The sequence below is a fragment of the Ipomoea nil genome, unplaced genomic scaffold (assembly GCF_001879475.1).
Source record: "Ipomoea nil cultivar Tokyo-kokei standard unplaced genomic scaffold, Asagao_1.1 scaffold1770, whole genome shotgun sequence".
In the NCBI taxonomy this organism is placed as follows: domain Eukaryota; kingdom Viridiplantae; phylum Streptophyta; class Magnoliopsida; order Solanales; family Convolvulaceae; genus Ipomoea; species Ipomoea nil.
The window spans coordinates 896,548-924,518 of NW_017618198.1; the positions used below are offsets into that span (position 1 = coordinate 896,548).

Genomic DNA, 27,971 nt, shown 5'->3' on the forward strand with positions numbered 1-27,971 from the left:
GAAAAAATTAAATAAAAAATAAAATAAAGTCGTTTTTATTTTTAAAAAAAATTTTTTAATAAAAATTTATTATTAAAATTTATTAAAAATTAATTAAAATTTATTAAAAATGCCAACTCAGCTGCCACGTAAGCAGATAACCTGCTAAAATTGAGGGTAACCTGCTATCAGGTGAAATTGTACATTTTTAGAGTGTTCAGTGGCCTAATTGCACTTTTTTTTCGTTCAGTGGCCTAATTGCATTTTCATTATTCATTATCAATAAATTAAATAAGAAAATAATTGTATTAGTTATATTGTCTTTATTTTTCTACAATATAAAAATTCTTTATATTCAAATTTATTAATTGATTATATTCGCTACATTGTCCATACAATGTCTTAATTCAGTGAAAAAAAATTATTCATTATCAATAAATTAATTAAGAGAAATATTTTCATTAGTTATATTGTCTTTATTTTTCTCAAATGTAAAAATTTTTACATTCAAATTCATCAATTGATTATATTCATTACATTGTCTATTATCTTTTTTGTGCACTATTTTTCTAATTAAATATCAAAGTTATAATACAAAATAATGCTATATATTTATTTACCAAGTATTTTATTAATACCATGAAAAAATTAAAAAAAATATAATTAATAAAGCCAATCATATTAACTACTTTAGAGATTTTGTGACAAAGAGAGTATTCAAATCACACAACAAATTGAAGTGAGAACTACCTTGCAATGTCCTTGTTTGACAATCCGCAGTTAGCGGATTATATTAGCGGATTTGACCAACGAATTTATTTAATTATTAACATTGGGTAGAAAAAATGACCGCAAAATTATTAAATCAAATGAGTGGTTCAAATTGTTCAGGTTTTAATTTTTTTAAAAGTTTTTCTAATTCATCCTTAATTATATGATTATCCATTTAACTTTTTCGTTAAATACAGTTAATTCACTGTTAGTCTAATTCTAATATTAACGTCTAATATAGAATTATAATTACACCATTAAAGTCTTAATAGAACTTAACCACAGATCCTAATGTCGAAATCTCCTCAAACAATATTAGTATATATTTAATATTTTATGCCCTAATTTTATTTGTTCTCCCTTATGTCCCGTATTTGGTTTCAACCATAATTATACAATTATTTTATTGACAATTATAATCAATCTTGACTATATCATCTTGCATTTGTAAACTTAGAATTACCTATTTAACCCGCACGGGCTTAGCTCAATGGTTTAGTGGGCAGTATTTAGGAGAAGAGACCAAGGTTTGAACCTCGGCGGCGACAGTGCGGGAATTATGTCCAAAGTGGGCAGATTCCTTGTTCGCACCGGCATTTGGTCCTGTCTGCTGAACCATTGAGTCACCATGATTTACAACTTCCCACAATGCTCTGTCGGGTCGGAGTGTGGGGGGCCCTTGGGGTTGGGGACTCAACCTTTGGGAGAAGAATTACCTATTTAAATACGCAAATTCTTAATATACTTTAAAGTACTTATTTAAAAAAAAAACATTAGGCATTATCCCAATCGCGCAATGCGCGTAAAAAACTAGTATTTAGAGATAATAGTCAAATGAATTTTTTGTTAAGAATTAATATCCGATTTAATCTTCTAACTATCATTAATTTTTCATTGACTTTTAAAGTTACCAAAGTTAGTCTTTTTTTTTTTTGAAAGCACCAAAGTTAGTCCTAAGTATTCAATCATTTCAAATTGTAATCCATCATTAGCTTTTCTTGTGTGAAGTGTGAATAGATAACATTGAGGGTAAAATTCAAAAGTCATGACGATTGCGCTAATTGATTCTCACACGTAAAAAACAAAACCGTAATTTCCTTATTTTAGCCTCCCTAATTTCACTTAAGATGACATTCAATGCTTATTAGAGGATAATCTTCCCTGCAATTAGCCCAATTTCAATCTTATGTGGCAATTTCGGTACCATTTTTTATTTTATTTTATTTTAAAATACAACTTATTATTTCAATCGCAACTTTTACAAGAGATGCTCTGATGCCAAATTAAAACATCTCAACTAAAAGTTTAGTTGATAGTTGGATTGGACAGCACATTTATTTATACATTATATTATATATGTTGAACACCTTCAATTCTCAATTCTTTAATAACTAGACTTGAGAGTTTCTGACAAAGTTGGCATTGGCTTGTTCTCCAGATATGATTTGATCAGAGTCAAAGCATGTTGAGGCCTTGTTAATGGCACCTCATGCCCTGCTCCCAGTATACTCACAAGGCTCAACCCTTCATATATTTGGCTCCACCCACCAACCTATTACACACAACAAACCAAAAAAAAATAGTATAAATCCAATACAAAACGAATAAGAATGACATTAGAGTTACTCCCAAATCTGGATAACAGACTAACCTTTCCATTGTCATACCAAGGGTACCAGTTTTTCTTGGTTGGAAGCTTCAATGCGTTAATGGAACGCCGGGATGCAGTTAGTGGAACCACTGAATCGGTATCCCCACTGCAAAAACGGGGATAACGTCATTCTACTGACTCTATTACAATGCAGTATCTATTTATAACTATTTTCTAGCCTCCACTGAGGCTTATCCCCACTGCAAAAACGGGGATAACGTCATTCCACTGACTCTGTTACATTGTAGTATCTGCTCATAACTATTTTCTGGCCTCCACTGAGGCTTAAACCCACAACCTCCCATATGGGAGAGCAACTTGGTGACACTAGACCACAAGGTCCTTGGCCATTTAGTCGTGATTAGATAGTCAGTAAGTACAAAAAGCGGGCGAGGGTGCAGTGGTAAATACCTGAACACCCATATCCTGAGACCAGCATCGATGAGTTCTTGATAAATAGGCAGCATTGACACAGGAGCATCTCCCCAGTTGCCATTAACATCATAACTGCAAGGTGATTAGCTTAATCCAGTTAGCAGAGACATCACATAGGATAGGACTGGAAATTTTCATGTTCTGATAGATCTTCTAAATTACTCACTTGCATGTATCCCAAGGATAGGGGATTCCAGTCACATTGGCATGAAATGCCTTCTGCACTTCCGGTAGATTGAAGTAAACTTGTGCATAGTTGGCAGTGCATGGATCATATGCTCTGGACATCCATGGCTACCATTTCAAGAAAATCAGTGAATGTTAGATAATTTGATCATCTTCAAAAAGCATGGCTAGAAAACTTGCCTTTTTCTATTCACTATTTTCACCCACCAAAAAATTGGATACAAATTTAAGGTTTTCTCAAATTTTCAAAACCCAAAGTTTGCTTTTCCTGGCCCCTAGCCAACAAATGACCACAAACAGGTAAACCAGCCTGATTGCCCATAGTTGACCCGCTCAAACCAAGAATGTTAATAAGCCACCCCCACTGGAAGTAGAACATGGTGTGGTTATCAAGCCAATAGTCTGACCAACTTGGCTGGTATAGTCAAAATTTTCAATCACTTTCTATTGGTGATTGAAAATAGTGACAAAACATTTTCTAATCCAAAAAGTGACTTTATTTTACCGAAACAACGCGAGATTTCCAGCCATGAAAGTTTTAAGAGACAAGAATTACTCACATAGTGACCCCTTAGTTTGAACCGAGGAGATGAAGATGAAGAAGTTTTAGTGCAGACAGGAGTGTATATACTATAAGCATCAATATCTCCCTGCTCCTCTTCTGCAAGTGCCAGAGCTCCCTCACATTCAATCGGAGGATGTTCAGCTGAATACGGATCACAATATTTGTTTAGCACCTCGTATGTAGAATCTGAGATGAGGCCATGAGTCCACCAATACTCAAATGTGCCAATGTAGTCATGGTAATCGTCAATAACTGCATTCCCCACCTTAAAAGAACATCATGGTTAACAACATTAGTTGCAGACTGCTTAGACTGGATGAATGAAAGGTTGCAGGTGGGGGTTAATGAATAATGAATACCATACCATGAAGCCCTTGAAGTTAATGATGGGGTTCTCGATTCCTTTGTTTCTTTCGTACACGAGCTGAGATAACTGTGGAACATAATGCCCTGACAGGATTAACACACAATTGACTTTTAGTATAAAGTTCGGAGTGTATTTTACCCTTGATGGATTTAATTAATCCGGGGTAGACCCGAATTACTAAACTCGATAAATAAGGGATAAGAAAAGGCGTTGAATGTGTGTCGCGGGGACAACTTTGTATTGATAATGTTTGTAGAAGGGGTACAAGGTGAAGTGTAATAGTAAAACCAAGAAGTAGATGTCCTAACAAGACAATGAGATGTCTTCTTATACTAGATAATCCTCCCAACCGCCCCATGAGAATAGGGTGGGCAGTTGGATCCCGATTGACCGAGTCACGAGGCACGCTCAAGGCCCAGGACGGCCTACCCACGTGACGGTCCCAATGGGCTACTCCGTCTGGCCAAGGTCGACCTCAACCGGGGTCGACCTAGTCCGAGGCTGACACCGAGGCCAACCCCAACCGAGGCCGACGCCGAGGTCGACCCCAACCGAAGCCGACGCCGAGGTCGACCACAACCGAGGCCGACGCCAAGGCCGATCCTAACCGAGGCCGACGCCGAGGTCGACCCCAACCGAGGCCGACACCAAGGCCAACCCCAACCGAGGTCGACCCCAACTGAGGCCGACGCGGGATCTACCTCGACCCCAACTGGGGACGCCTAAGTTCCCTCTTATCGCACCGCGACCGCCTCGGGTCGGTTTGGCCTGAGTTTCTTCTCTTAATATATCCATCAACCCTTTTCCCTTCTACTATTCACTACACTTAGGGTTTATCACTAAAAAAGAAAGTGTAAATGTTTATTACCTGCATAACTTTCTCCCATGATGTAGAAATCTCTGTGGTTGTATTGAGGAAACCTCTCAAACCACTTGACAAGAAATGTGTATGCATCTTCAGCTACATAATTACAGTTCCAATTAAGTCAAGCAAATTAGAACTAACCCAATGATGGCAAGCAAATCTGAAGCATTTCATGCCCAAAACCACCCAACAAAAACCTCTATTTACCTGTTCTGTTGTCGCCTGCAGTTTTCAAATCCGAGGTTGTATTTGAGTAGGAGTAACCAACACCAGCCGGTGAATCAAGAAACAGCAAATTCGCCACTAACAACACACATATTACACAAATGTTAGAAACAACATAAATACCAGTTGAGCATATAATATATAAATGTCGAATTGACAGTTACCGTTATTCCAAGAATAAGGATTAAGGTAAAGAGTTTTGCCGTCAGGGTTGATGTGAAATGGGCCAATCTCTTCAGCAGCTCCATAGCCTACAGAGGAGCAGCCAGGCCCTCCATTCAGCCACAAAATGAGTGGCTTTTCCACGGGGTTTTGACTCGCCGGCGACTCAGTCAGCCAGTAAAACAGTGCCCTCCCGGCGGTCTCATTCACGGTCACGTAACCGGAGAACTGACTGAACTCGGCGTTGAGTGGCTGCCCGGGCAAATACGTTATCCTATCTCTCTCTTGATCTGAAGTTGTTTTGGAGGAATTACAACAACCCAGAACAAGAAATGCCCAGCATAGTACTGCCGGCAACAGTGACTGCAATGGCCGCCTCATTGAATATCTCTCTCTCTCCCTCTCTCTCCCTTTCTTTCTTTCTCAGACAACACCCTATCTCTTTTTCTTTCTCAGACAACACCGAAACAACAGAATTTAGACCCAGTTTTTTTTAGCGCACATGAAACACGAGCGAATATATAGCGTCTTTGTACATAAATCATTCGATCTCAATCAACGTTGTGGTCCTCCAATACTCGTGGCATAATTGATTTTGGAAAGAATAATGTATTTTGGAGTGTTTTGTAATAACTGATTGGGTTGATGAATTTGACTAGTTGATAACATTAGTTAATTAAAAAAATATATTTGATAAATTAGTTGATAGTTGATTACATATTCTTTTCTTCTTTTCTAAAGTATTTGATTATGAGTATGATATAGTTCCAAAAAATATACTCTGTATTTGGTTAAAAATTAACAAGTTTGTATTATAAATTTAATATATTGATTTTATCAACATGTAGTTAAGAGATTATATACTTGCAACTAATCTATAATATTACTAAAAATGAACACGTAACACATTTCATGTAAGATTTTCAAACTTCATTTATAGTTCATTTTTAATAGCATTTATGAGAATCACATCCTCTTACATTTTTAAATTACGTGAGATTCTCGAAAATATTATATTATTATAAAACATTCTTTAAACTAAAACACATCATAAATTAAATATTATACGGAGTAATAAATTAAATTATAAAGAGATTAAATCAAAATTAATTATCCATGTCTTGCAATTATTTTGCCACCAAGAGATTATTATATTATTAGCTATGGAAGAAGTGATCAACTGTGTCAAAAATAATTTTTATATTTAAATGATCATAAGTTTAATTCTTATTAACATCTTCTTAATTAAGCCTGTTTCATATAATTTTCTTTAATACAATTTAATTTTACACAATGAATAAATAAAGAGTAAATACCGGCGGAGGTCCTCTGACTTTGGTGATACTGTTAATTTTAGTCCTCAATTTTTAAATTAACAATTTTTAGTCCTCTTACTTTTTGTTTCTAGTCATTTATGGTCCTTTTGTTAAACTTGACCATCTAATGCTGTTTTCTAAAAGATAATTCAATCTTTTCATAATTAACTTATTAATTATTATGCTTAATTTCCACATCAGAATAGTCAAACAATAGTTTCCCCTACTATGAATGTGTACAAAACTAGTTCGTGAATCAAAATGGCGTACAAAAGCTGGTACGAAGGTTTTGCCAAAATAACTTCGGGATATCTCAGTAAGACTCAACAAACATAATAATTAATAAATTAATTATGAAATAATTGAATTATCCTTGAGAAAATGGGATTAGATGGTCAAGTTTAACAGAATGACCATAGATAGCTAGAAACAAAAAGTAAAAGGACTAAGAATGATTAATTTAAAAATTGAGAATTAAAAGTGACAGTACCCCAAAGTCAGAGAACCTTCGCTGGTATTTACTCATAAACAAATAAAGCACCCTTATGATATGACTTGGATCAGGACCAGTTCACTTGTCTATAAAAGTGGTCCTAGTTATTTAATAGGTGGTGGCAGACTTGCAGACGGCAAATTATATCGTCCACATCAAATTAAAAAATCGATATATTATCATGAATTTAATGCCCAGTTCTCTGAATAAATATTGACAAATTATATCATGGACAAGATCTATCTTGCATGAGTCGTTATATCATAGACCGTGGTGCATGTGCACCGCGATAAAAAAACGGCGTAGTTTCTTTAAGTAAAGAAACGGTCCGCCGTTATAATTAACGGAGTCCGCTTGTTTGGTGTATTAAACACCAATTGATACTACAGTATATCTAAACCGATACTGCAGTTATATCAAAATGATACTGTAGTTATAGTGAAATGAAACTGCAATGTATATAAAATGAAACTGAATAACATTTCACATATTTGAGTGTATATTGTAGAATGAAACTGTAATTATATCAAAATGATCATGTAGTTGTGTTTTAATGAAACTATAGTGTATATAAAATAAAATTAAATAACATTTTCACATATTTGAGTCTATAAATATCGAATGAAACTATAGTTTTATCGAAATAAAACTGTAGTTGTGTTGAACTGAAACTGCAGTGTGTACAAAATGACACTGAAGAACAGGGTTACTTTTTGCAAAAGGGTGCGAAACGGCGAAAAACAAACACGGTTTATTTTCACTTAAAAAAAAAAAAAGACGCACGGTGCATGATTAATCATGCACCGTGATGCATGATATAATTTGCCATCTTGCATTGTAAATTTCAATTTAAAAATAAATTTCAAATTTTGTACTTGCAATTTTCATCACCTGCAATAATAATTTCTATACATATAAATAAATTAAAAACACATAACATGATAATTATAGACACATAACATGATAATTACAGACACAAATTGTTAACTGCAAACACAAGATGTTAAGTTAACATCTTATGTGTTTGCAGTTAACAAATTCTGTAACTGTAGTTAATAGTTTGTGTCTGTAGTTATCATGTTATGTGTCAATGTGACGTGCCTTCAATTTATTTACAGGTACAAAAATTGTTAACTGCATGTACATAATGTGTTAACTGTAGGCACATAATTTTTTTAATCAAGATTCACAATGCAATATAAACTATGGTCCATGATATAACAATTGTTGATGGCAAATTATGCTGTGGAACCACATCCACCTTGTAAGGTGAATACGGTTCCAAAACTTTTCATAATTATGAATATATAGTTCAAAAATTATGAACATTTAGTTCTATAATTATGAACATAGAGTTGAGAACATAATTATGAACATATAGTTCTGTAATTATGGATATAGAGATTCAATAATTGTGAATATGAAGTTCAAAAATTATGAATATATAGCTTTATAATAATGAACATAGAGTTCATATGAATGTGAAGTTCAAAAATTATGAATATATAACTTTATAATTATGAACATATAGTTCAATAGTTATGAACATAGAATCGTGTCCAGTTCCACAGCATAACGATTGCTACTTGATAGATACTTGTTCTTGGACTGCATTTTGTGAAAGGAATGAAATTATAATGGTTAGAATGGTAGCAGGTCAGATTAGATTACCACTTCAAATGATGATTGTACATGTAAGATAACAAATCATTGATTTTTTATCACAAAATTAGTCTTATGTGAGATCGTCTAACGAGAAACACGGTTAACATTTTTAGTCTTCATCAATACAAAGATGTCAGCAGCAAGCCATTGAGATGGGTCATGCTGGATAATGAGAGGGTTGCTCCCTTCCCTGCAAAGGGAGTTCAAGAACTCTTTGGATCATCCTTAGAATGGTGGGAAGTCGGCCAAACGCTTATCTATGAAAGAATGGCGAGCATGGCAATGGCAACGAGAAAAAGAATACCTTCATTTTTAGCACTCTTGACTTGCCTTGAGGATAGATGGGAGCGGGGCGTTGATTGCTATTAGCTGCAGTTTCAAGAAAACAGAAGAGTTTTACTAGTTCACCTTTTAGCAGAAGTTTAATAGCCACTTTTAAATGCAATAGCAAGTCTCTAGTTGCAATACTGTTTGTTAATTGTTACCCCTCTGTGTGCAGTGAAGGACACTAACATATGCATGTAACAGTTGATCATGGCTCTCAACAAATCATGTTTCGATTTTTGACATACTTGCATGTGAACCAGATTGTTAAACTCACCTCGTCTGTGATAGGGTGAGGAAGAGCCAGCTTGTGTGCATGTAAGTTGTATCCACAGTCTCCGGGAACAGGATTCTCTGGTCTCCGGTACCCACTATGCACAAAAGCAAAGCAATTGACATTTGGCATCAAAAGCACCAAATGAGCGCATCCATACTAGTACTACAGAGTACAAACAGAATGGAACTACTAATTAATATATATATATATATATATATATATATATATATATATATATATATATATACATGTGGTCATGTTGTTAGGTGTGGTCATATGGTCAATTATAGGTCATTAGATTAGATAGATCCAATGAATCATATTAATCAAGATTCTTCCAGTATTTTTGCGCACATTCTCCTACCCAGCGAACTGCAAGGGTAAACTCGTCATAAAGCACCGAAATAGGGAAAATCACATTGTTGTATATTTTATTACACTATTGGTGCATGTTGTCAACACTAATAGTGTATTCTGGAACCCAACCGCTATAAATGGCCACTGTAATTACCATAACACGGGAATACACCATTGGTGTGTTCACTGTGGTGTATTTTATTACACTATTGGTGCATGTTGTCAACACTGTTGGTGTATTCTGGAACCCGCCCGCTATAAATGGCCACTGTAATTACCATAACACCCCCACTTACCAAAATGTGCGAAAATCCTCAAAATTACCACTGCCGTTAGATTAAACTGAATTCAACGACACAGATACGACCACACCGCCACACCTAATGACATGACCACATATGAGCGTTCTTCTATATATATATATATATATATATATATATATATATATATATATATATATATATATATATATATATATACTAGTAATTGTCCCGTGCGATGCACGAACTATTATTAATTTAACAAATTTATCAATTAAACTTTTTACATCCTATGAATTAGCAAAGAAAGTAATGGTTGTGGAAACAGAGAAACATACTTGAATTCTTGAGCTCAGAATTAGTTTGATTAAAAATGTAAGTATAACTATACAATGTAATATTTAATATTTTTAAAAGTTTAATTATGCTATTATTATGTTGATTTTAAAGTTCATTGTTACTTGTATTATTATTTGAATTTGAAAAAACTACTTTAATTATATAACTAACGTATTTAAATAAAACTTGTAAATAAAATAACAGGCGATATTTGTCGAAAATCTCCACCAAAAACTTATTTATTTGAAAAAGATTATTTATGTAAGAACTATATTTATTTTATATCTAATTTCTCCTCTTTATATATGTGGAGTCAAATTAATTATAATTGATGTTTAAATGAATATATACACAAATTATATTAAATATAAAACTTTACCAATAAATTTGAACATAATAAACTTTTTTCCATACTTCATTAAGCTTTAATATATATATATATATATATATATATATATATATATATATATATATATATATATATATATATATAGAGAGAGAGAGAGAGAGAGAGAGCTATAATAATAAAATATAATTTATAAAATATAAATACACATAATAACTTCAAAAAAATATGTATAAATACACCTACCCACACAATAAATGCATTCATACTTGCTAATCTTGTTTTTATCAAAATGCATTCACACTTTGGAGGGAAATTTTGTGGTTAGATTCTGCTTTATTATATATAATATAATATAATATATATATATATATAAAGAAGATAAAGATATATATATATATATATATATATATATATATATATATATCACACCTTCCAAATAATGATAAGATGATATGAAATGGATGAATGACTAGCTGGACGTTAGCTATAACTGGGACACATTTCCATGAGAATAAATAGCCAGGATGGGAAAAAAGAGTAGATAACATCTGCAATGTCTAGCATAAGTTATATTTTGTTTGATAAGTTAACATCCTTTTATCCTTTTTCATCAATATTAGAATCTTATAATTTATTGATTCTTGGACTTTGACACAAATACCTGTTTTTTCATTCCCCTACTTTAGAAACACACTGATCAACTACAATTTGACAAACTGCGTCTAGACATTTAGAACTGTGGTAAAGAAAGTAACACGAAATGCACTTTATAACGGGGTTCTGGGAATACTGAAATCAGAATGGAAGAAAACTAGAAAGAGAGAAAATCAGCATACCCATCTTGAGCAAAACTTTCATCAATGAGGTCGGGATCAAAGCACATTGGTTGTCCCCCATCAATGTAAAGAGGATCACCTGAAGCACCAAGAATCACATCCAGAAAATAAGCAATGAACTATACTAAGCTGCATTCAATTAAGCACAATATTAAGAACAAAAAATTCTATCACAGGAACAAAATCAAGATGTTGCAAGTTAGCAGATAGTAATTTATTAAGGTGCAATTTGCACATAACAAGGTAACGAGCCGATAGTACTGGCACCCAAATTAAAATAAGAGGGTCAAAAGTAGAGTTAAATATGAACCCCACATAAAACAGAATTGGAGTCCCAAAAGGAATGTTAGACAAACAATTAGGAGAAGGTGGTTTACCTATAAGTGGATGCCCAATGAAAGAAAGATGGATGCGAATTTGGTGTGGCCTGCCAGATTGAATTTCAACCTGTCAAAGAATACAAGAAAAAGGAAAAGAAATTACATATAAAGACGCCAACTGCTCCTATCTCCCTCCTGAAGTTCCATATCCAGTCAAAGAAATAACATAGCACTGCCTCAGTAAAAACTTTGTAATGTCCTTCTCATTAGGTATGCATTATTTGCTAATTCATATTAATAGCACAAATGTTAAGTATCTTTAAGAGCACAATCCCTTACATATGTATTTAAATTTTCACAGCTTTAAGCTATTTGGCCCTTTTGCATTTCTTTCCATTCATTTTGTATTTTCCTTTACTTTCCTCAGCACATTGTTCCAGTCAACCTAGATCAAATTCTCTTTTAAGATGACAAACATCCACTAAAAACCATCTGGCATGAATATATAGCCAAGGATCTTTATTAATTAAAATGGCTTCCGCAGCCATATGTACTTAATTTCCCATGTAATTTGGAGCACATATTAAGTGGAAAGGTCAAATAACATCGGATTCAAAACCATTTAGTATACTGATTGCATCAGCATTCCAAATTGTTATACTGAATTAACAACCCCTTCCAATAAAAAAAGCATCCTTTGATCCCTCTTTTGTGTGTGTGTTGAAACAGGATCCTAAAGATATCCATTGGGTATTTGAATGAAATACCTCTACCAATGTGCAATTTTTCTCCACCTGTCTCTCAAGAACACGAACATTACTCAAGGCCGGTTTCCCTGAAAAAGGAAATTGAATAGGAAAGCAGATCAACTTAAGGCACTATAGATTCTATAGAATAAAGAAAATGGTAAGGCTATATTGGAAACCTGAAGGAGAAGCAACATATAACCCTTTGGCAACTCCAGGATATCGGACCATCCCAATTGGTTGCTCGATTACAAGCTATGATGCAAAATAATTTTTAGTTTGCATGACTTCATCATGTAAAAAGGAAAATGAAGTGCTTAATAAAAAGAATGTTGAGGAATTGAGGCTGCAGACAAGCATATAGGGAGCATGCTGGGAAACAAGGGGGATAGAAGAATAGAAGGAAAAGAAAAACAGATCTGCAAAGAGAGAGAATATGATGTTGGAATAGCAGCATAGTGGGGAGGGAGGAAACAGTGCATTTATATACCTCATCCTCATTTATTACCCCACTTACAAGGGCCCGATATATCTTTATAATCTTTCTCACTCTCATTACTTCAAGATTGGAATATCTGTAGATATGAAGTTCAGGTATTCTATTATATGACAAATAATAATACTGTAAATTCACGCATATTCTGTTGCGTAGTGCAATGTACTGTACTATAAGTCTATAACCAAATAGAATGTTTGACTTGTACCTTTTTTCTTGAACAATCGAAGTTCCATCAGCAAAATATGCAGAAAGGCGAGATTTTGCAAGCTTTGTTTTTGCACAAAGTAATATCCCTACAATATCAAAGGACGAGAATTTCAACACTTTTTAAAATGATAATTTCCTAAATGATGCTGAACTCTAATATTTCACTCATGACATACCTGATGTACCCCGTCCTAAACGGTGAACTGGAACAGGATGCGATTCTCCAGAAGATGATAAAGAGGACAACTTGCTTGCACGCCATTGAAGTTGTGTCAAGACAGTCCGCTGCTGGAATAAACCTCCTGGTAGAACTTGCAAACCAGATGGCTTGTTCAGAGCAATCTGAAAACATCCAAGTAAATTCACATTTATCTGGCTCTGGAAAATAGTAGAGCAACTGAGCAAGTATAGCATAGAAATGAGAATCATAAACTCAAAACTGTATGTCACTACCATGGAAAATAAATTTATGAAAAAGAAGAAGAACTGAAGAAGAAACAACAATGCCAGTTAAAAATAATAATAATAATAAAAACAAAAACAACTAAAATTCAAGTGAATTTACCATATCATCATCTTCAAATAGAACTTCCAACACATAAGGTGCATTGGGCTCCTTCCAAGGAAGACGGTGATATACAAGTTGTGCACCAGGACTGCAGCAAATTTACAAACTTATTAGCAGGTATTTATTAATTTCCCTCCCACAACATATAGCCAAATGCATGATAATATATTTCACTCGATAACCTGAGGCTCGCATCTGGATTGCTAACAACTCTACCATCAATTGTTATCTGGAGAGATTGCAAAGCACACTCATCTCATTCAGTCACATTATAAACTCTCCACTTAAGCATTTCCTGGAGCCACTAACCTGTTTATTTTGAATTCTCTGCAACCAACTGCTGAAACTGTTAGTCTATGTATTTAAAAGGCACAACATACAAAAATTTTCTTTTTTTAAATGAAAGCTTGATAAAATTACCCCTGTAAGGGAGCTGAATTCTTGTACTTTCTGGAGTAGAACTCGATCAATGTAAGACCTATAAATTTGAATAATTAAAATAGTTTTGCATACATAATACAGGGGGAGAGGGAGGAGAGAGACCTGCATCAGAGGGGCGGACGAGGTCATGGTAAGTTAAACCGTCGTTGAATTCAGGCCACGGCTCCCCGAACGTTCGCCGTGTAGGCGTAGCTGCCGCCGTTGACGGCGCTGAATTCTCTGCTTTGCTCGACGACATCTTCTTCTACTGTGATTCCGACGGGGCAAATTTGATAATTTATTATTTTCACCGTTCTATAGTGAAAATAAATATTTTATAGATTTTACATTTTTTTATCTACCATTCTTTCTTTCAGTTTTGTCTTCCAACTATACTATTTTTTTCTTTTTTACTATTTAATTCTAAATTATTTTGTTTGTGTCACATTTTTCATATAACAAAATGATAATTTCCCAAACTCTATGTCTAATTTATCACTTTTACTTTAATAGAATCTATTAACCAAATATTGAATGAATTTTTTTAAATTTGACCAAAATTTAAAAAAAATGAAATAAAGGTCACGGATTTAATTACAATTCTTGCAAATCGAATTGTGAACTAAAAATGCAAGTTTAATTCTGATTAGCATTTTTTCAGTGGAACCATCTCACATAAATTGGTTGGAAGTATTTTTTTTTTTTTTTTTTGTGCTTAGGTCAAAGAAAGCTTCCATTTTTTGCCAATTTGATCCAAATCTCTTGACAATAATTCGTGTTTTCATGCTACATAGATTAGGATTTATGTGCTCTTGACAAAACTCCATGGTTAAGTTCAATGGCGGCATGAACAAAATTAGAAAATATGAATAAATAATTGCTTTACTGCATAAAATTGATCAGCCTCCATACAAGTATAACATTAGAAAAGCCAGTGAATGTAGTACAACATTGTACTGATACATCAGCATGGGTCAAAACAGTGGAGATTAATCCACTCTTTCTGCTACTGTGTGTTCAAGATTCAAGAGTGCATCAATGGAAGAATTCAGTGTGACCAGCAATATCCCTGCACCACAATTTAGCCTCCTTGGCTAACTTCAAGCTTCTAGCGATCGCGAGTCCCGTGGCATTGTGTGTTGAGGTTGGTATGTATGAATTGGCTTCCTCCTCCCTTCCTAACGAGAGGGCTTCCCTAGCAGGAACTACGTTCTTCCACCAAAACTCCCACAGAATCCCGTGCATCAGCTCCCAATAACTACGATCTCTACACACACGAAATATTGTGCTTCCGTTAGGTGTCCAACAATACAGATCTACCCAATCTCGGTTCATGATTTCCATTTGGCCTTGTACCTGAGGCATATAGTAAAACGGCATGTTTGACCATGGAAGCCCCTTTTCAGGCTTCCCTTTGTTGTAAGGGCACTTCACTTCCAGAATCCCTCCCTCTGGCAAGCATCCAATGAGTCCATCTGGGGATGCACCGACCCAATCAAATCTTTCATCAGAATGTATTGCAAATCCATATGAGCTCACATCACGGCCCGTGATGCTTTTGTACTGCCCTATTGCCACTTCTTCCATGAGAACACCCCAGTCCATAGCACATTTACTAGGAGATTCCACTAACTGAACATCTGGAGCAAATACTTTCTCATGCCAGAGCTCATATCGACGTTTTCCTTTCCAGAATCCCAAAGCAGTGCTAAAGGTGCTTGTAGTCAACTTGTCCTTGCGAAGGGCAAACCATTCTTCAGAGCGTTGCGGAGCATTTGATGGAGCTACACAGCCCGTCAAAACCAAGGATGAGCAAGGATGAATAAGAGGAGCACTTGGAGACAGATATGGTGATGCACATGTTGAAAAGAGCCTTACGAAAACCATTCTAGACTTTCTTCTGCGAGGAAGTGGAACAACAGCTTTATGAATGCCAGTAAATCTGGCAATGCAGGTGTTGGGCATCGTTGATACCTATGGACGTAGGTGATTGGTAGATCCTGCAAGCAAGATGGAAGTAAAAGTAGTCACGAGGGAGAGCACAGAAACAAAGAGCAAGTGGGAATACAATGCAAAAATGAAAATGCCAAATGGAATATGAAATGACATGTCAGAAAATCTTGCAATCCAAAACAAGCTTGTAGATTGGAATCTGCTATGCAATAGAGAAAATTCAATTTTTTTTCTGAAATACAATACTTATCATGTTATTCATTAAAAATGAGTTCAGAAGCTATTTACTTGCATCAAAGAATTAGAGACAAACCCTTAAATATAACAGATATTTACTCAAATTTTAAATAAAACATGTATCTCCTCGGGAAAGATATACATGATTCGAACTCCTCCATGTTTAAAACCATAATGGAAATACAAGTGTTAATGAACATAAACCACGGGATTACTGAGTTGGAGAAAACCAAGGGGATATAAACAAAAGTTGTAGCTATTTTAGCTAACAACAAACTTCTACTAAATAAGCTTTATCAACAATCTGAAACCAAAAGATTATTCTGATTTCTGATGTTAAGACATTGTTCATATTCAATACAACAATTTCATATTAATCTTCAGTCAATATGCAATGGAGTATCAAACAGAATAGGAACAACAGAGACTCAATATGTAATGTAGTAAGGAGTAGTAAACTGCATGAGCAAGCAGCAAAACAAAAACAAACAAACTTGAGGTATTATATTCAAGAACATGAGGTGTTTGTAAAAATGCCCCAGCTAGTAGAATTAGGGTTCCGTAAGCTCACCCAGCTGAAACGGAGCAAAACTTTACGGTTTTCTGAAATTGAAAGGCAAATTACGAACAATTGTACAAAAGGAGCCGGAAAAAGAGGTGCCGCCGTGACGGTTCTGAGCTCAGGCGAAACAGGGCAGCTCTGCTACAGCGTCGGATTGTTTTGTAAATCCAATTTTAATTGGCATTTATTTTTTTTATTGTTCATATGAAATGAAAAGGCTTTGGCCTTTGGGAAACGTACACGGATATGCTACCCTATTTACGAGTTGGAAAAATATTTATTAAAAGTCATTTATGCCCTTATATTTTTAGTGAAAGTATAATTTTATGAGAAATTTTAAAGGGTATATTTACTACTCACTGATTCAGTAGGCAATATTTGAGATAACAGACTAAAGTTTGAATCTTGGCAGCGTGGAGATTATGTCTAAAGTAGGCGCAAATTATGTTGTGCAACCGTGTGCACCATAATGTTATTGCTAGGAATCGAAACTGAATTTTTTTTTAAAATGGGACGCGCGTTTTTAGTCAAAACGACGTCGTTTTGCAACCGTGTGCACCATGCATGGACCATGGTGCACACGGTTGCACAGCATAACTATTGCAAAGTGGGTTCAACCTCCCAAATGCTCTATCAGTCTCGTTTTAAACCAAAACAATTTGGTCCTCTTAAATTTGGATTGGGATTAGGATTGAGTTCTTTGTGCGTAAAAGTGTACAATTTGACGTAAAGACGGTATTTGGGAAAACAGACCAAAATTCGAATCTTGGCAGCGTGGACCAAAACAATTTGGTCCTCTTAAATTTGGATTGGGATTAGGATTGAGTTCTTTGTGCATAAAAGTATACAATAACAATATGGTCCTCTTAAATTTGGATTTGGTTTAGGATTGAATTCTTTGTGCGTAAAAGTGTACAAAAACAATTTGGTCCTCTTAAATTTGAATTGGGATTAGGATTAAGTTCTTTGTGCATAAAAGTGTACAATTTGACGTAAGTTAATTGAGATGTCCAATTTGTACTTTTACGACCTAGATTCATGTGGAGAGGTAAATCGCGGATTGCATAATAGAAAAGAACCAAAACTGCAAAGAGATCATTTCACAATTGCTTGCACACTATATTATAACTTCATAGAATAAAAAGAGGGTCTGCAACATGAAAGAAGTCTCAAATCTCAACAATTCTGAATTCATCCTTATTTCTTAAATCATACTCCACCATTAACCTCTAAGATCTTACAACAAAATGCTCTTGCTCTCCCTTATTCCTTCATTCCCTGGATTTTTGTTGGATGAAAGAAGAAAAAAAGATACAAAAGAACAGACAATCAGGGGAAAACCAATCAATGCAAAGATCAATGGTGTGCATATTAGCTTAGAACGCGAGCCGGTGAAGAAGGTCCTGCAATCCGGTTCCAATCGCCCGCCTCACCACAATGCCCGACTCTAACGCCAACTGTTAGTTGATCGGGTTCGCGTATTGAAGTCTCAGAAAGAACCAATTTTGTAGCAGGAACTGGTCCTCGAGTGTCTCCATCTACGGAAGTTTCAGAAAGCGCCACATTTTTGGTAGCAATGGCTTTTAGGCGATACCGCTCTGCCCGGGACCCAATCACCTGTCCCAGGATCGAGGCTGCGATGGTGAACGCCATGGCTGTCTTAGGCATCAGGACCGACTTCCGGAGCATGCCTATGAATGGCACGGCTGCATGGACTGCGGTAAACCATGAAAGCGAGAATTTTTCCGTGTGCTCTCTCCATATTCCTAAGGGTATATTTGCGGCCATGCCCATGGCACCAATAACCAGTACCTTTGTGGACAGAGGTTGCGGCCTGAGGTTCTTCGCGAATGCAGTTTTCGATATTGCAGCCCTGGCGGCAACCACGGCGGCAGGACACTTCAGCTGCACGCCAGGAGGCGGCTGAATAGCCTTTGCCACTAGCGGAATGACTTTACTCACAGCACGGTATGACTTCGCAATAGGACAACTTCCGCTTTGCAACCATTCGTTGCTCAATGCCTCATGTTTTGAGTCTCCTCCCTGAAATATCAAGAATCGAGAGGAATGCTTGAGACGCCAGATACTAATTAATACTTCAAAATGCACCCGCATTCCATAGTTTAGGAATAACATTTTACCATTAAAACCAACCTACTTTTGTCCATTTTAACCCAAAACCTAACAGATCGACTAAAGTTGATATGGACACAAACGTCATGGGATGATAATTGAACAATTTCGGAGTCAATGACTAAATTGATAATGTCACTATAGTTTTTTGGTCAGACCACGAGGTGTCATGAGCAGGCCCTAACTGTAGGAGGCACCTTTAAGCCCGTACCATACTCAGACTAATCCCCGTTCACACCGGGCCGGGCCAATTAAGGGCCAAAATGCTGGCCAGATTGGTTTTTCCATACGAGAGGGTGTTGGAACTCCCGACCTCTCTTAAGGGACAAGAGTGCACGGTCACTCACGCCAACCAAGCTGGTTAATGTCACTATAGTTAAAGAACCAAAAGTGAACATTGATAAAATTTTACAGGTTAAGATGAAGAATGAGAACAAAAAATGACAGAAAAGTATCTGACATGTACCTTTGAAGAAGAATCCTTTTTGGATGACTTAGAGTTCTTCTTTTGATTATTCCACTTCTTAGAGAATGCATCAAAACCGAAAGGCCCCGCAAGTCCAAAACCGGAGAGACTTATGGTAGCAGCCTTTGCTGCCAAAGGGTTGAACTGGGTTGGTGCTGGTTCAGGCTCGATCTTCTCATTCTGAATGAATGATCTCCCAGAAAGCGGGACCACGCCATCCTGCCCGTGGAAAAGTCTGAACGCCATATCAAAATTGGGACCATCCTCAAAGATAGGACCTTTACTTTCACGTACCTAATAAGATACAAATAAAATGATGAGAATAAGTCCCAACACAGCATGGTGAAAAATAGGGAACCACGAAACACAATTCATAAACTGTAAAAATGGGAAGTTCGTTACTAAAACTGTTAAATAGATGTATAACTTACGGGCAATGGGAAAGCCATAGAGCTTGAGAAGGAAAAATTCGTAGGCTCATTGATGTTACGCAAAAATGGACACCTTATAATGTCTTGCTGAAACGGTGAAGAGTCATCATTTAAGTTCATAGAGAAAAAATCCATTCTTTACAAAGAAAGTTGACCTGCACAAAGGTGGAAAGTTATAAGTAACACAAACATCTATACGTAATGTCCTCAAACTAAAAAAGAAGAAGCCATATTTAAGTTCACAAATGAGCACAGTCATAAGAATCTAAAGAGCAGGCTGCTAAGCCATTTAAACATAACAAGGAGTTATAATTTGAGTTCCAGATATGTTAATAAACAAACACAAAAGTTTAATTTGCTCGATTGGATTGAAAGATCAAATATCAAATAAATACACAGTAAAACTGGGGTAAAGGAAAGATAAAGAAACATCAACTAAGAACAAATATAATCGAAAACATATTGTTTACCTGATAATCATAATCATATTGCTAAAAGCCTAAAAGAGAGAGCAACAAAATAAATAAATAAAAATACAAAACAACCCTTTCATCTAGAAATTCTTAATGCTTATACAGTATCATAGATCCAATAAGGAAACATGTATTTCATTGTCTCGCTACACATACTTTTTTAGATTAAGCTCCAGTAAATCAAATTAGTAATTGAAAGGAGATTAAAAACTTTAGTCCTCTTACAAAAATCTGAGAAATTATGTCAATAAAGCAAACAAAGGCAACAATCAAGCTGTTTCCTATTTCATATAAACAACTAAATCAATGGCAAAAACTTAAGTAGCTAGATCTAAAGCATGATTAACATGAAAAATCTCAAAGCACCATCACCTCAGCCAAAACTATTTTCTTTTGACTTTTTTTGCCAGAACTACTTTTGCACATTAAATCCTAAAACTAAAATAAATGCACACAAAAAACCAGATTAAGGTGAGGTGGGTACAACAGCACACACAAAGAGCATAACTTGTGATAACAGCAACTAAGATCAGAATTCAAGTCATTTTTTGACAGATTCTTTCCTCCTTACAGATCAAAGTTCACAACTTTCCACACAAAACACTCAATAATCATCAAAACTCAAAACAAACAAACAATAACAGCATACCCATTAGCTAAAATTGATGAAAATCAACACAAACCGAGTCAAAAGAAAAAGTGAAACAAATCGTAGCAGCAAAAAGTATAATCAAATTACTATACCTCAGTACAAGAACGAGGAGTATCGAGACCTAGAAGAACAAGGCCGATTGTTTGCCGGGAGAGGAGCAAGGAAGAAGACGCGGTTGGAGAGAGAAACAAATTGTTTGGAGAGGGAGAGTGAAATTTAAACGACGCCGTGGAGAGCACAAGCCTTATAGAGTAGTTGGCAGTTGGTACCCACGCCGGCCATCTTTGACAGAGAAGAAATGTTCGGTGGTGGAATTGGTATTAGATGGCGTGTGCCAATTAGTTGACTTTTATTTTGGTATTTTCTTTATTTTTTTTCTCATTTCATTTTATTGAGGGAAAATGGCACTTTTTCCCCTGTGTTATATGCTTATAGCACTTTTTCCCCCTGAGTTATTCATGCATTCATATTTGTCCCCTCAATTATTATAGAAGTGGCGGTTTTTCGCCCTGATAATATTAAATGGACATTTCTGCCCTTAAAACAAATATTTTATTTATTTCTCTTCTTCAACAAATTATTGCTTATACGTAGGGATGACCACGGTTCGGTTCGAACTGAACCAAACACTATAGCAATCAAATTAAAAAATTTCAGTTATGATTCATAACATAACCCAATATTTGGGTTTCCGTTTATTAAAATCGTGAACTGGAAAAAAATGGATCCTGAACCGTGAACCGGAGGTTCAAATCGGAACAACTACTAGCAATAGCTTAAATTAGAATTATAATATTTACAAATAGTGTATGTTTTTTTCTGCATTTATATTGACTCTCACATATAAGTATATATAATCGCGGTTTGAGTTTTATTTTGAACCGTCGGTTCACGATTTTGGATCCAATTTGAACGGTTGGTTCAAACTTTCTTTTAAAATTTTATTTTTTTATTTTTAAAATATTCTAAATTCAACACTTAATGTATTTTATTTTTTCAAATCGTGGTTATAATTTGTTGGAGAAGAAAAATAAATGAAATATTTATTTTAAGGGTAAATATGTCCATTTAATATATCAGGGAGAAAAACTGCCACTTAAATCATTTAGGGGGGAAAAGTGCTATAAGTATATAACAAAGGGGGAAAAAGTGTCATTTTCCCTTTTATTGATTATTATTCATTTATTCCTACTCCCCATAAGAAGTCAAGAAGATACAAAGTATGGATACAAAATATTAATTTTTAAAATTAATAATTGGGTGTACAATTTTAAGTCAAATTTTACAAGTATGAATGATATTATCCTAAATCAAATGTTTGAAATTTCATTAAATATTTAAAATTTTAATTAATATTTTTCTCTTTTTATTTATTAAAATAAAAAAACAAAAACAAAACAAAAAAACAAAAAACAAAAAACAAAATTGAGATGATACTTTTTTAACTTAACTAAAAAATAAAATTTAGGTCATCAGATCATAAGTAAAATTAGGTCTTCAAACATCAATTGTCTCCTTGTCATAGTGAAAAGGTATTTGGGAGGGTAATCAAAAATCTCGCTCCTCGCACATGCAAAAGTAACAATCGAGGCGAAACAAATATTTCTAAGGTATTAAGTAAAGTTTGTCATTCTAATTCTAATGAGTGAAAACCAATATTGTAGTTCCATTTAAAAACCTATTTAACTCCCATTGATTTAAGCACAATGTTAATTCATGTGCAACTATCAACACCATATTGTACAGCTAAACAAAGCTACATATTGCATATGTTCTCTACAATCATCCATATAGAGCGAGTCATGAGTGCACTATGTGGTATTGTTAATCGCATTTTAAATTTAAGTTATTTATGAAATGTCATTACATTTTCCTCTTTCATTGCTAAAAGCCGTTAGTTTTTTTTTTTTTTTTAGATCAACAACTTTAAATGATTTTTAGTTTTCTTATTATGAAGTAGTGTTTTCATATGATCAAAATTATACATATTTACAAGTCTATTTTGCAAAGAAAGAATACAAAAACTATTCAAATTTTGGCAACGACCCACAATAAATGAAACATACCAAATGTTTGAAGTAGTCTTTAAAGGTATATTTGAAAAGGGAAAAGAAATTACTAATTATAAATGACTTTTTTTTCCCACAATAAATTGTACTTGAAAAAATATTTTTAAAATGGTACATTTAGTGCACACATAATATTTTAGGATATTTTTGTGTGCGGAATTAATAATATTACTCCATAATTGAAAAATATGAATCTTCTCTTTTGTAAATGTAGGTAGAATATACCAAGTTTTACCCCCCAAAAAATATATTACCTAAGATGGCAATAATAAAAATAAAACTATTAAAATATTTGCTGCATATAATTTAGTAATAATGTATTAATTAGATAATGCATTGAATATATCATATTAAATTTATGTGGGCAGTTAAAGATGACACAATTTTATAAAAGAGTATGTATGTAAAATGATATTTTATACTTTTTTTTTTTAGTACAATGCGATTTTTTATTGTTACAATTTTTTTTTTTTTGAATGCTACTAGCTCTATTACATTGTAATATCTGTTCATATACTTTCTCAACCTACTGAAACACAACAAGCTAATAACGCCTCCACTGATGCTCAAACTTACAACCTTCCAAATGGAAATCCAACCCAGGTACCATTAGACCACATAGTCTTGGTGTTACAATTTATTTGTATCTATTAACTTTAATTAGTCAATTTATAAGTATCAAGTACTAACTAATGTCATGAGTGTTGAGTCCTTGATAGATCAACCATGTAGTTGTCTATTATTTGTTTTCTTTCCAATCTTCTAGAAGATATCAAGTGTTTGAAATTGTTTGATCACATATATTTACAATAAAGTAAATAAATATTAAATGACTATATACAAATTAATTGTATCTTGGTATCTATAGTTTCAACTCTTCCCTGTAAACATCACATATTTACTGCTGGCGGTTGAGATTGAGTTACAAAAACTTCTAGATAAGTATTTAATATAGAACAAATGAGACGGTGCCAACAGGTGACAACGAAAGTAAAACTTGCAATAACCAAATTAACTCATAAGCTTTATAATTGTATTCAAAACTAAAATGTTTATATATAAAGTCCGTTTAAATAGAAATCAAGGAAAATGGAAGAGTTGCAAATTTTACTCCGTACAAGCATACATGGGAAATATAAAACACAAATATTAATAATATTTAAAGCAAATTCTAATTATCAATAAATGTAGCCACAAAATTTAATGTCTCTTAAACTTCATGCATGTGATAACTTTTATAATATTGCATCAATTCATGTACCTAATCTCTTTATATTCCCCATCAATCGAATTGCTTTTTTTTTTTTTTTAATATAAGTGTGAGACATCTAAGTCATACAAGTGATATATTCATTGATAAAAAAAAATATGAATAATAACTGAATTGATGATAAAATAGAATCATAGATCACAAATAGTCAGAATAGAAAAAATAAATTTTTTGATTTAACTCATTGTCTTACCGGTAACAAAAAAAATAATATTGAAATTGACTCATAATGTTTATTTATTAAACAATGACACTTCAATTATTGTTGTTATCCCTAAATTTATGTACGCTGTCAATTGCTAATTTATTTTTTCACTTGTATTAAAAAATTTAATTGGACAATATAGTTTTTTTTTTTTTTTTTTTTTTTTTTCCCTGAATGGTCAAAAAAAGAAATATTTGGAAAATTGGGAGGATTGTGTCTCAAAATTCATGGACTTGTCCAATTCCCTCCGCTTTTCTTCACCACCGTCAGCCCGCCACTTACCTCTCTCTAACCCTGAAGAATAACAGTCCGTAGAAACACAGAATTTGGGGAAGATTGTCAGACTGCAGAGCTTGGGCGAACAGTTGAGAATAATTTCGTAAGCACGAAACCTCTCAAATTTCCGTTTTTTTTTTTCGTTATTTTTCCCAATAAAGTTACTATTTTTAATGTATAAACTGATTGCAATTATTTTCCCATAATCCTGGAGAAGATATGGTTATGTTTATGTAGGTGGTATGCGTTTATATACCCAGAAATATGAATCACTGGTATGTTAATATATGTATATGTACATGCTTCCTTTCAAATTGAGGCATGAGATAAATGCGAAAATCGTTTGCAGAATTAATATATAGGCTTAGGGGCTCATGGATTTTGTGAATTTAGAAGGTAATCCAGTAGTATTGCTCTTACAAAGGGAGAAATTTCACCTCGTTCCTTATATTTGGAGAGATTGGCAAAGGTTAATATTTACCACAATGAAATCTAGTGAATTTTGTGAAATATGTTGAATTGTAAAAGAGTAAAAGGAGTTGGGTAATATTTTGTTCTTATAGGGGCAGAGATTTGGTATTGTTTCTTCTATGATGAGTTTGGCAAACACTTGAGCATACTAATGGCTGAAGCTTACATTTTCTTTTGTTTCTTATTATTATTATTATTATTATTATTATGATTTATGAGTATAAATTAGCAATTAGTGATTATAGAGAAGTGATTGAATGAGCATGTTGTTTTGGTATTTGAGGTAACTTGTCAGAATCTAATTTTATTTTTTTTGTATCGGGATTTAGTAATTGGAACTAGAAAATCAATCTTCATCTGTCTCTGATCTTTTATCAATATTCGTCTGTCATTCTATTAGAACCTGGTGTTTGTTCAATGTATGAATTATTCAGAAATTTCTTGCTCTTTGATTTATTGAAAAGTCCACAGTCGCTACCCGAAAGAAATTTATTGTTTTGTTCATCCGCTACAAGTAAACCAGGCATTTTTGGCCCTAATATATTAATGTGTTGAATATTAGATCATATTTTGTAGTAATTATTTTTCAGGCTAGTTTCTTTCAAATATAGTTGGTATTGCGTGCATAATTCGTCTCTGTTACTGATCTGTAGGTTCTTGAAGATAAGGTTTCTATAGCTTTGTTATTAATTATATATACTACTTTTAGCAGGGTGGCCATCATCCAAATTGGTGCTAAGAATGGTTTCTGAATTGATTAATGCTAATCCCATTGTTTATGAGAAGAAGGAACGCCGAGCTGCTCGAAGTACACCGATTGTGGATGAATATGCAGTAGAACCAATCGACCAACAAGAAATATTTGATATCCTTTCCAAATGGTTTTATTCTATGCTAGTTACATCAGTAAATTTTTGAAATAATTTACTACTATTACTACTACTACAGATGATTATTATAAAACAAAATCGTTCTTTTAATGACCTCAAATAATGACAAGGCCTTATAAAGTCACTGATAATGAGAACGATTAAAATATTTATGCCTGTTACAAATTGTTGTTGTTAAATGTTTAGGTTGATACCATTCTTTTTCTTATGAACTAGAAAACATTCAGCGCTGATTAATCGGTAGATCTTTGAATGTTATTTTTAGATTTTCTCATGCAATTTTAATTTGTTTTCTTGCATTGTATTTAATTCTGAAGTTCAAGATCAAAACTCCTTAACATCCTTACATCATCTTAGAGACATAAAAGATCCAGAGCATCCTTATTCCTTAGAAGAGCTGAAAGTTATTACAGAAGATGCCATTGAAATAGATGACAAGCGAAACCATGTCACGTGAGGAACATGTGAACTGAAGTTCTTTCATTTCAAACCATTCTGGAATTTATATAATCTGCTGTCTAAATAATTATTCATTTCAGTGTCACATTCACCCCAACCGTTGAGCATTGCAGTATGGCAACCGTCATAGGCTTATGCCTGCGAGTTAAACTCATGCGCTGCCTGCCTTCTCGTTATAAAGTATGTTTCTGAAAACTCTTTATTGACTGCATCCTTGCACATCATAGTCCTTCAACCTCAAACATTTTTATATAAAGAGTAACTATGATGATTAGAGCCCTCTTCTGATTCATATAAAGGGTAACTATGATTATATTATTACAGTTGACTAAACAAGTTCATAAAACTACTGCATTGATCTTTGGCTTAACCCCAAGTGACTAGAGAATGGTGTTATAATGAACAAGTTGTGCAATTTGCTCCTCGTTCATTTTTTTTTTTTTTTTTTGAGTACTACTGAGTACTGACTCTGTTACAATGCAGTATCTGTTCATAACTACTTTCTTAACCTACTGAAGCACAGAGAGTCAATAACACCAAGCTCGAATCTTTAAAACTCAGTCCCCTCATCTGTGGAATTGTGCTGCATGCTGACTTTTCTTTACTTCTTTTTATTTTCAAAATGAAGGAATCTATAGACGACTGGCTGTGATCACTCGTAAAAGCTGTAATCTAAATGTCTATATGTTGTATTACCAGGTTGATATTAGAGTTGCACCAGGAAGTCACGCCACGGAAGCTGCAGGTCTATCCCTCTCTCCCTCTATGCGGGCTGTCTGTTTGTTTTTGTGCATCCAGTGTTACCAGTACTCCTAGCGTGACTTTAAACCTAGATTGATAAAGCTAAACTGTCTTGTTAAGGATATTTCCATCTGAAGCTAAGGTCTTTGCCGTTTTTCACCTGCAGTAAATAAACAATTGAATGACAAAGAACGAGTTGCTGCAGCTTTGGAAAATCCCAACCTCGTGGACATGGTTAACGAATGCCTCGCTCCATCTTATGAACCGTGAAGGGTAGGTTCTGTGCGATTATTCTCGAGCTCGCTTCCGGGGCTCCATAAAATTCCCTATACTTTCTGTAGCCTGCTGAGTTTTAGTGGATTATTGCTTGTTCTTCCTTTCCTTTATATGATGTTATACTTTTACACCACTCTTGATTCTTTCAGTTCATTAACTTAATAACTTCAGTAAATGTTGCCAGGATGTTATTAACTGAGCAAAGTGCCTGTTTTTGTTTATGTA

General features: G+C 34.3%; 5 protein-coding genes across 10 annotated transcripts; 1 reads left to right on the forward strand and 4 right to left on the reverse strand.

The window, feature by feature from the left end:
• Positions 1-1,937: 1,937 nt before the first annotated feature.
• Positions 1,938-5,712, reverse strand: LOC109192401 (serine carboxypeptidase-like 26). Its single transcript, XM_019343024.1, has 9 exons — positions 5,209-5,712; positions 5,027-5,122; positions 4,823-4,915; positions 3,952-4,037; positions 3,583-3,852; positions 3,003-3,130; positions 2,813-2,908; positions 2,402-2,507; positions 1,938-2,302 (listed from the first exon to the last, which is right to left on the reverse strand). The coding sequence occupies exons 1-9, from the start codon at positions 5,585-5,587 to the stop codon at positions 2,135-2,137; spliced, it is 1,422 nt and encodes a 473-aa protein (XP_019198569.1). The 5' UTR covers positions 5,588-5,712; the 3' UTR covers positions 1,938-2,134.
• A 2,872-nt stretch (positions 5,713-8,584) lies between these two features.
• Positions 8,585-14,483, reverse strand: LOC109192404 (RNA pseudouridine synthase 5). Of its 3 annotated transcripts, none has more exons than XM_019343029.1 (15): positions 14,306-14,483; positions 14,183-14,240; positions 14,072-14,099; positions 13,945-13,991; positions 13,760-13,850; positions 13,371-13,536; positions 13,193-13,280; positions 12,979-13,063; positions 12,668-12,743; positions 12,510-12,577; positions 11,800-11,869; positions 11,423-11,501; positions 9,282-9,375; positions 8,985-9,049; positions 8,585-8,623 (listed from the first exon to the last, which is right to left on the reverse strand). In XM_019343029.1, exons 1-14 carry the CDS (start codon positions 14,439-14,441, stop codon positions 8,993-8,995), a joined length of 1,143 nt encoding a protein of 380 aa, XP_019198574.1. In that variant the 5' UTR covers positions 14,442-14,483; the 3' UTR covers positions 8,585-8,623; positions 8,985-8,992. The 3 variants fall into 3 exon arrangements, with proteins under 3 accessions (XP_019198574.1, XP_019198573.1, XP_019198572.1); XM_019343028.1 differs by lacking the exon at positions 8,585-8,623 and adding an exon at positions 8,654-8,870; XM_019343027.1 differs by lacking the exon at positions 8,585-8,623 and having other exon boundaries at positions 8,654-9,049.
• Positions 14,484-15,043: 560 nt separating this feature from the next.
• On the reverse strand, positions 15,044-17,161 carry LOC109192325. Of its 2 annotated transcripts, XM_019342906.1 has the most exons (3): positions 16,944-17,161; positions 15,539-16,182; positions 15,357-15,449 (listed from the first exon to the last, which is right to left on the reverse strand). In XM_019342906.1, exons 2-3 carry the CDS (start codon positions 16,145-16,147, stop codon positions 15,441-15,443), a joined length of 618 nt encoding a protein of 205 aa, XP_019198451.1. In that variant the 5' UTR covers positions 16,148-16,182; positions 16,944-17,161; the 3' UTR covers positions 15,357-15,440. The 2 variants fall into 2 exon arrangements, with proteins under 2 accessions (XP_019198450.1, XP_019198451.1); XM_019342905.1 differs by having other exon boundaries at positions 15,044-16,182; positions 16,944-17,158.
• Positions 17,162-18,032: 871 nt separating this feature from the next.
• On the reverse strand, positions 18,033-21,391 carry LOC109192323. 2 transcript variants are annotated; one of them, XM_019342902.1, is made up of 4 exons: positions 21,211-21,391; positions 19,965-20,119; positions 19,534-19,827; positions 18,033-18,977 (listed from the first exon to the last, which is right to left on the reverse strand). In XM_019342902.1, exons 2-4 carry the CDS (start codon positions 20,097-20,099, stop codon positions 18,306-18,308), a joined length of 1,101 nt encoding a protein of 366 aa, XP_019198447.1. In that variant the 5' UTR covers positions 20,100-20,119; positions 21,211-21,391; the 3' UTR covers positions 18,033-18,305. The 2 variants fall into 2 exon arrangements, with proteins under 2 accessions (XP_019198447.1, XP_019198446.1); XM_019342901.1 differs by having other exon boundaries at positions 21,182-21,391.
• A 3,464-nt stretch (positions 21,392-24,855) lies between these two features.
• Positions 24,856-27,966, forward strand: LOC109192327 (protein AE7-like). 2 transcript variants are annotated; one of them, XM_019342908.1, is made up of 6 exons: positions 24,856-25,012; positions 26,090-26,245; positions 26,618-26,723; positions 26,810-26,909; positions 27,429-27,474; positions 27,637-27,966. In XM_019342908.1, the coding sequence occupies exons 2-6, from the start codon at positions 26,122-26,124 to the stop codon at positions 27,738-27,740; spliced, it is 480 nt and encodes a 159-aa protein (XP_019198453.1). In that variant the 5' UTR covers positions 24,856-25,012; positions 26,090-26,121; the 3' UTR covers positions 27,741-27,966. The 2 variants fall into 2 exon arrangements, with proteins under 2 accessions (XP_019198453.1, XP_019198455.1); XM_019342910.1 differs by having other exon boundaries at positions 24,857-25,012; positions 26,093-26,245.
• The last annotated feature ends 5 nt before the right edge of the window (positions 27,967-27,971 follow it).

What these genes read in the sequence shown, in the direction of transcription:
- LOC109192401 (XM_019343024.1), bottom strand. Translation starts at nt 5,587, where the DNA reads ATGAGGCGGCCATTGCAGTCACTGTTGCCGGCAGTACTATGCTGGGCA. An exon ending in CTCAGGATATGGGTGTTCAG is followed by an intron (nt 2,508 to 2,812) that starts GTATTTACCACT and finishes CCGTTTTTGCAG; the next exon opens with TGGGGATACCGATTCAGTGG. An exon ending in CTTGGTATGACAATGGAAAG is followed by an intron (nt 2,303 to 2,401) that starts GTTAGTCTGTTA and finishes TGTGTGTAATAG; the next exon opens with GTTGGTGGGTGGAGCCAAAT.
- LOC109192404 (XM_019343029.1), bottom strand. Translation starts at nt 14,441, where the DNA reads ATGTCGTCGAGCAAAGCAGAGAATTCAGCGCCGTCAACGGCGGCAGCT. An exon ending in AATTCAGCTCCCTTACAGGG is followed by an intron (nt 14,100 to 14,182) that starts GTAATTTTATCA and finishes CAGTTTCAGCAG; the next exon opens with TTGGTTGCAGAGAATTCAAA. An exon ending in AAAATTGCACATTGGTAGAG is followed by an intron (nt 11,870 to 12,509) that starts GTATTTCATTCA and finishes ATTCTTTGACAG; the next exon opens with GTTGAAATTCAATCTGGCAG.
- LOC109192325 (XM_019342905.1), bottom strand. Translation starts at nt 16,147, where the DNA reads ATGCCCAACACCTGCATTGCCAGATTTACTGGCATTCATAAAGCTGTT.
- LOC109192323 (XM_019342902.1), bottom strand. Translation starts at nt 20,099, where the DNA reads ATGGATTTTTTCTCTATGAACTTAAATGATGACTCTTCACCGTTTCAG. An exon ending in CTATGGCTTTCCCATTGCCC is followed by an intron (nt 19,828 to 19,964) that starts GTAAGTTATACA and finishes GTATCTTATTAG; the next exon opens with GTACGTGAAAGTAAAGGTCC. An exon ending in AAAAGGATTCTTCTTCAAAG is followed by an intron (nt 18,978 to 19,533) that starts GTACATGTCAGA and finishes TTGATATTTCAG; the next exon opens with GGAGGAGACTCAAAACATGA.
- LOC109192327 (XM_019342908.1), top strand. Translation starts at nt 26,122, where the DNA reads ATGGTTTCTGAATTGATTAATGCTAATCCCATTGTTTATGAGAAGAAG. An exon ending in CGACCAACAAGAAATATTTG is followed by an intron (nt 26,246 to 26,617) that starts ATATCCTTTCCA and finishes TAACATCCTTAC; the next exon opens with ATCATCTTAGAGACATAAAA. An exon ending in TCACGCCACGGAAGCTGCAG is followed by an intron (nt 27,475 to 27,636) that starts GTCTATCCCTCT and finishes TTTCACCTGCAG; the next exon opens with TAAATAAACAATTGAATGAC.